Source organism: Anabrus simplex, chromosome 5 (genome assembly GCF_040414725.1).
Source record: "Anabrus simplex isolate iqAnaSimp1 chromosome 5, ASM4041472v1, whole genome shotgun sequence".
In the NCBI taxonomy this organism is placed as follows: Eukaryota; Metazoa; Arthropoda; class Insecta; order Orthoptera; family Tettigoniidae; genus Anabrus; species Anabrus simplex.
In genome coordinates, this window is record NC_090269.1 from 389718541 (window position 1) to 389726456 (window position 7916).

At 39.6% G+C, this 7916-nt stretch overlaps 1 protein-coding gene across 1 annotated transcript in view; it reads left to right on the top strand.

The window, feature by feature from the left end:
• Positions 1-2079, top strand: part of LOC136874558 (pickpocket protein 28) — a 64337-nt gene extending 62258 nt beyond the window's left edge. The window contains exon 9 of the mRNA XM_068227847.1: positions 1658-2079. Within this exon, the coding sequence (XP_068083948.1) occupies positions 1658-1785 (128 nt within the window). The 3' untranslated portion in view covers positions 1786-2079. The remainder of the gene's footprint in view (positions 1-1657) is intronic.
• The last annotated feature ends 5837 nt before the right edge of the window (positions 2080-7916 follow it).

Sequence of the window (7916 nt, forward strand, 5' to 3'; positions counted from 1 at the left end):
AATTACCTAATTAAGGTTAAAATCCCTGACCCGCCCAGGAATCGAACCCGTGGGCCCTCGTACCTAAGGCCAGCATGCTAACCATTAGGCATGGATTGTTATATTTTGGTGGTTAACATAAAGTTACATTAACCGAGTCGACATTGCTAAGTACAGCTTCATTTTTAATTCTTTTACGTCTTTCACGGTCATTTAATCAATTAAAATTACTGACCTTTCTCCATTAAAAGTCAGATCTGTTATACATTTCTTATCTGCGTGCTTGCTCACATTAACTTGCTTCCCTCCGGTCGTGAACTAAGAAATTTATTCATTTACTTGTTACCCTTTCCGGTTTTTTTAAACATGGGTGCTTTTTGACTGGGGGTTCTATCTGGAAATAGCGTAAGCCGAGAGTAAGCAAACGACGCCATTTCGGTGGACGGAAAGGCATATTTTGGAAGATATTGACGTTGGGCCTATTTAGGTATAAAGAGAGACTGAAAACAAAGCCAATGTGAATAATTTTTAAAGGGAAAACATGAATTCTGAAGACTGCGAAAGGAACAGAGCATGATTTACAGTATTTCTTTCGATTTATCGGAACATTTTATCTTCCCTATGGATGGATTGAAACGATGCATTCATTATCTGTAACCCTGCTTGTCGTAAGAAGCTACTAAGCGGGGAACAATCAAATAATCTTCTTTTTTTTTTTTTTTTTTGCAATTTGCTTTACGTCGCACCGACATAGATAGGTCTTATGGCGACGATGGAATAGGAAAGGAATGGGAATGGGAAGGAAACGGCCTTAATTAAGGTACATCCCAGCATTTGCCTGGTGTGAAAATGGGAAACCACGGAAAACCATCTTCAGGGCTGCCGACAGTGGTATTCGAACCCACCAAATAATCTGAACTCGCTCTCTCGTCATTTAAGCCCCAAAACATATTCATGATTCTATGTTTTTCCGAGTAATGGAGAAAATGTACATATATATGTTTTGTTTACGTTATGTGTAACAGAACTACTATTGCGAAGGCATAACTGACCTAGGCCATCAACTGAAATGAAATGTCGTATGGCTTTTAGTGCCGGGATATCCCAGGACGGGTTCGGCTTGCCAGGTGCAGGTCTTTCTATTTGACTCCCTTAGGCGACCTGCGCGTCTTGATGGGGATGAAATGATGATGATGACAACACATACACCCAGACCCTGTGCCATTGGAATTAACCAATTAAGGTTAAAATCCCCGACCCGGCCGGGAATCGAACCCGGGACCCTCTGAACCGAAGGCCAGTACGCTGACCGTTCAGCCAACGAGTCGGACAGGCGATCAACTGTTGATCTGTTTCGATGTAGCTCCTATCTTTAACTAGCCACAGTACTGCACAGTACTGCACAGAATGTAAGAATGATAATCATTCTGAATGTTCTTTTGTTTCAGTAAACTGTTTTCATACATTGACCACTAATTTTATGAATTGTTTCGTATTAGGATACAACGTATTGTAAGTCAGCATCACTCCTACCTGTTAGGGCCATACCACTGCAATCGAACTCTGCAGACCTCACTTATTCCATCTCTTGTTCATCTCTTATTGAATCGCCTGTACTTTTAACAACTGGAGCATGGTTATTACATTCATAGCATCGTTATTGTATTTCTATTTACAGCTAACTGTGGTGGTCTGCTCGGACTCTTCCTCGGTTTCAGCATCTTGAGTCTGGTGGAGATAATCTACTTTCTAACTCTACGTCCTTGCAGCAATCTCATCGAATCCTCCGCCTCCAAGAAGATTTAATTAACATTAACAAATTATATTCACATTTGATTCTATGAATTATACTTTCTTCTAATGTTTGTCTTTTAGAAAGTACTTCACAAAACATTGTTCAACATCTAATGAAAGTACGCAGAATTTGTTTAAATATTCTTAAAACCTCCAAAGTAATGCATACAGAAGAAATCATACATTTAAATTTGAACAATTCCTCATCTTGGATAAGGAAACTTTCTAAATCTGAATTTCTGTACAGCGAGTTTATGTGAGAGCTCCTAAACTGTTCATCCTCAAAGGAATAAAGTACAAATCTTCATAACTGTAACATTGTGGAAAGAGATATCACTTTTCCGGCGAAACACCTAGTTGATCCATTCCCATATTGCCTTGAAAAATAGACGGTAAGTATTCCTAGCACCAATACGAATAAAATATGTAATGAATAAAATTGTCTTCATAAAGTAGCGAAGAAAATACATTTTTTTAAGATTCTTACCGTATTAAATAAAAATGTCAAGGTTGTTATTTACAATTCATGAAAAAAACATATGGATTAAATAAGGAATAAACAATAATAGAAAATGTAACAATGCATAATCTATAAACTAGCTTAAAGTAAATGTTATTACTTATTGAATATGTGGCATAAAATATGAACTGAATAAGTGAATATGACTATGTTACAATCTCTGTTTATATGACAAACTGCTTAGAGTCTACCCAATAGTTAGGACCATGGGCGCCCGCAGGATCTTTTCCAAGGGGGGGGGGGGGGGGGCACATTAACAATTTTCTTGAATATAAATACCAATATAACATCAGCAACATTAAATTGTTTACAGAAATTTGCGAATATAACAGATGCTAGATGACTGTCAGTAAGTTCAGTTTATGAAATAATCTGATATGATATTAAACAATTGAACATCAACTTTTTAGAATTCCAGGGGGGGGGCAAGCGCCCCCCCTTGCCCCCCTTGCAGGCGCCCATGGTTAGGACTGTAAAACGACACTTTATATATCGTGACTACGCGAGCAAAACCTCATAGCCCACAATGCTCTTCCTACCATTATTTTCCTTAAGACTGGTCACGCTTCCCAGCCACATATGGATATTTAGTCCATCAGAACAATGCTTACGTGTAGAGGAAAATGAACCTTACCGTACCGCACTCTAGGAACTTATGTTTGAATGTCTTATTTACGCACTCCTACAGTATAATATACTTAAGGTTCATTTTCCTTTACACGTTAGCATAGGAAAATGAACACAATGAATCCCTGATGGACTAAATATGCATATGTGACTGGGAGGCGTCACCAGTCTTAAGGAATATAATGGATAGGAAGAGCATTTGAGATATGACCTTTTGCTCGAACAGTGACGAATTTTCATTGTGTTCATTTTCCCATGTTTATGTGTAAAGGAAAATGAACCTTACCGTGCCGCACTGAATGAATGTATGTTTCCATGACGTATTTACACACTCCTACAGGATAATGCATTAAGGTTGTTGTTTAGTTCTGATGACTGCATTTCCAGGGAAGTGTATAAGGACAGGAGGTGTTCAGATCTAGAGGATTACAGAATTATCTTGTGATCTGATAAAGAGAATACACAGTAACTGTCGGATAATTGTCTAGAATTGATGTGTAACAATACCACGTTTTCGTCGTACGTCATTATTCATCCTTGAGAGAAAAAAAATTACAATACTTTGGAAGTGCTAAAAATATATTCACGTTCATCCTTCAATGGGTCGAGGAAAGACGTTTAATTGAACAAAGGAACAGAAGTTTGACTTTTATGTTTTCTTATATATACAAATGATATGAGTAAAGGACTGGCATCAGAGATAAAGCTTTTTGCGGATGATGCTATTCTGTGTAGAGTAATAAATAATTTACAAGTTTGTGAGCAACTGTAAAAAGACCTCGACAACGTTGTGAAATGGACAGCAGGCAATGGTACGACGATAAACGGGGTTAAAAGTCAGTTTGTGGGTTTCACTAGGCCTACTAAGAAAATTCCTCTCAGTTTTAATCATTGCGTTGATGGGTTGAAAGTTCCTTGTGGAAGTACATAGGTGTTAATATAAGGAAAGATCTTTGTTGGTGTAATCACATTGCAAATAAAGGGTAGGGCATATAAGTCTCTGGTAAGACCCCAATTAGAGTATTGGTTCCAGTGTATGGGATCCTCACCAGGATTAATTGATTCGAGAAGTGGAAAAAAATCCAAAGGAAAGCAGCTCGATTGGTTCTGGGTGATTTCTGACAAAAGAGTAGCGTTAAAATTTGTTGCAAAGTTTGAGCTGGGAAGACTTGGGAGAAAAGACACGAGCTGCTCGACTAAGTGGTATGTTCCGAGCTGTCAGCGGAGACAAGGCAATAGTAGCCGAATACGTTTCAGTGGTGTTTTTAAAAGTAGGAAAGATCACAATATGAAGTTAATGTTGGAATTCAAGAGGGCAAATTGGGGAAAATATTCGTTTATAAGAAGAGGCGTTAGGAAGTGGAATAATTTACCAAGGGAGCTGTTCAATAAATTTGCGAATTCTTTGCAATCATTTAAGAAAAGGCTACGAAAACAACACATATGGAATCTGCCACCTGAGCGACTGCCCTAAACGCTGATCAATGTTGATTGATTGATTGGTTGATTGTTTGATTGATTGATTTTATTGATTTAGAAGGGAAATACATGAATGTCGTAAGTCTTATGTTGTATGCCATCACTTAAAGTGCATGAATAGCCACGTCTTATATTATTCTTTTAATTTCTTGATTTCATTAATTTCATAACGCAGGAAATTTTTCTGGGATTGTAAGAAATGGTGCACTGAAGAAGACAATTTTGGAAAAAAAAGAATGTGTGGTCTTAGAGACTACAGACTGAAGCAGTGGCTGTGATTTAGTCTTCAGATATTCACACTGTCCCCACCGGGCACAATACAAATTCATTAAGCCCGCAGCCATGAATATATTTTCATCCCAAGGTTGCCCCACAAAATGACCACCCACCAATCTGCTTCCAGCTGAGCATCAAATACTCTCATCTTATATTTAGCCAGGGCAGCTTCAGAGCACACTGCTACCATAACGTAGAAGAGCTCAACATAGTCAGGTATGTCAGCAACTAACAGTGTGTCACTGATTTCGATACTGTAGGTTGAAAGTACTCTCCCATCTTTTAAATATTATGGTATTTATTACGTTTACGTCCTTCTAACCACTTGCACGGTTTATAGAGAACTTTTCAGTGTTGTTTTCGGCTTTGACCTGGTGTAAACATTTCATTTTAGTGTTATAATAGAAGTATGTAGGAGAATTTTATGTTCATTGCCTGTTTTCGTAAATATCGTCTCTTCAAAATGTGTTTTCGAGATAACTGTCTGAATGATTTCAAATATATATTTTTGCTTTTGGCTTTACGCCGCACCGACACAGATAGGTCTTATGGCGGCGATGGGACAGGAAAAGGCTAGGACTGGGAAGGAAGCGGCCGTGGCCTTAATTAAGGTACAGCCCCAGCATTCGTCTGATGTGAAAATGGATAACCATGGAAAGCCATCTTCAGGGTTACCAACAGAGGGGTTCAAACTCACTGTCTCCTGAATACGGGATACTGGCCGCATTTAAGCGACTGCAGCTACCGAGCTCAGTATTTCAAATATTACTGAAATGAAATTCATTTTATAGAGGAAATAAATTCTACTGGAATTCTTGCTTATACTTCCGTAGTTCTTTTTTTTTTCCTAGTTGGTTTACGTCGCACCGACACAGATAGGTCTTATGGCGACGATGGGACAGGGAAGGGCTAGGAGTGGGAAGAAATCGGCCGTGGCCCTAATTAAGGTACAGCCCCAGCATTTGCCTGGTGTAAAAATGGGAAACCACGGAAAACCATTTTCAGGGCTGCCGGCAGTGGGGTTCGAACCTACTAACTCCCGAATACTGGATACTGGCCGCACTTAAGCGACTGCACTTCCGTAGTTCATTCCTTTCTTTCTTTCTTTCTTTCTTTAAATGTAATTTTGAATGAAAATTCAAATAAAAGTGGATTGCTGATAAAGGATATTAATTCAATTTCTGTGTAATGCTCACCAGATGGCCAGGATCGTCAGTCTGTGGTCTGACACTGTGGTTAGCTGGTTTGAGCCCCGTTGGTAGAAAAAAATTTCACCATCAGACTGTTGGCTGGCAGGGTAGGAGAGATGGTGGAACTCAATTTATAATCATTAGAATGCGCGTCAAAAGCCTGGATTCAATTCCAAACCCATACACAGTGTTCATATGGAGCCATATGACAATGTTGATGGTGATTCGTCCGTTGGATGGTGACGTTAAGCCTTGAGCAAACCACTCAGTGTTATCCCACAGGAGTAAGCTACGTGCCAATACCGAGTTTTACCTTCTCTCTACCTCATTATCATCATCATGATCCCATATGCAGATGTGCATAGACGTCATGTGGAAAGACCTGCACCAGACGAGCTGAATATTCAGTGCAATTTGTAATCATAATATTAATTTGTACAACGAATTATTATTTAATAATAATGATGATAATAATAAGAAGAATCTTCTACCACTTTTCCCACATTTCTGGTGCGGGTGCTCTTCATGACGCTAAAACTATGTGGAGGGATGTCATCACTATTGCGTGTTTCTGCGGTGGTTGGGAGTGTGGTGTGTTGTCTGAATTTGAAGAGGAACCTGTTGGGACAAACACAAATATCCAGTCCCCGAGCCAGAAGAATTAATCAGACACGATTAAAATTCACGACTCGGCCGGGAATCGAACCTGAGACCCCCAGAACCGAAGGTTTCAACGCCGAGCATTCATCCAGGGAGATGGACAATAATAATAATAATAATAATAATAAATAATAATAATAATAATAATAATAATAATAAGCCGGACTGAGTGGCTAAGCCGGTCAAGTGCTGTCTTTCTGAGGAAGAGCTGGTGTGTTCAATCCAGGCTCAGTCTGGAGGAGAAGTGGAAAACCACAGAAAACCCCTTCAAGTATGGCTGAGGGGTGGGAACTGAACCAGTTGACCTCCCGAGGCTGAGAGGACCCCGTTCAATCTCCACTAGCGACAGCAGACACTGTATAAAATTTCCCTACGGCGGCTTAGAGTGGCGTGATAATCCAATGCAAACCTGCGTAGAGTAGCCGAGAGTGAAACTTGCGGCAGTCTCCGGAACAGAACTAAGACAAAACAAACAGGAAATTGTAACCTAAACCCGTAGACCATGACGTGTCGGGTTGGGTGGTCTCAGGTGCTGGATTTCTGAGCGTAAGTTGGCGGGTTCAATCCCGGCTCAGTCGGGCGGTACTTGAAAATCCCCAAATTTGCCCTCCTTATGTCAATACGAAAATAATTCCTGTGCAAAAATATTTCCGGTATCCCGACTTCTTCGAAAACTACAAACGTCATTAGTGAATCGTAAGGGGATACGTAGGCAAAATTACACTTGCGCAGTTATATATTTCTGCTGACTACGTTTTTAGACCTAGATAAATGAAATTTGGAAATTACAAATAATACCCCTGCTTGCATCTCTTTCCAAGTTTTCTGTTTCGTAACACATCGTTTACGCCCAAGGTGACAAATTATCTTTTATCCATAAAGAGCCATATACTGTACCTTTTTCTTTGATACTACTGATGATAAAAATCCTCGAGTTTGCTCAACTTTAGTCACGACATATATATGGACATTTTAGTGTGAGATTTCTGTTTTATGAAAAATATGGTTGAGAGATCTTATTATATACTCTTTTGGGACTATTTTGGAGGTATTATCCACTGTAAAATGGGCAACCCTCAGTTCCTTAAGATATCCTTGCTCGAAAACCTTCAGCGTACTAGAATACACATTTATAACATATTTCATCGCAATATCTACAGTACTTCCTGAGAAAAAAGGTACAGCATGTTCTGACAATCATGTTTCCAGAACGAATGCTTGAAGTTGGAGACGACACTTACTTGTTTTATTACAACTAGCACCGAGCTCGATAGCTGCAGTCGCTTAAATGCGGCCAGTATCCAGTAATCGGGAGATAGTGGGTTCGAGCCCCACTGTCGGCAGCCCTGAAGATGGTTTTCCGTGGTTTCCCATTTTCACACCAGGCAAAT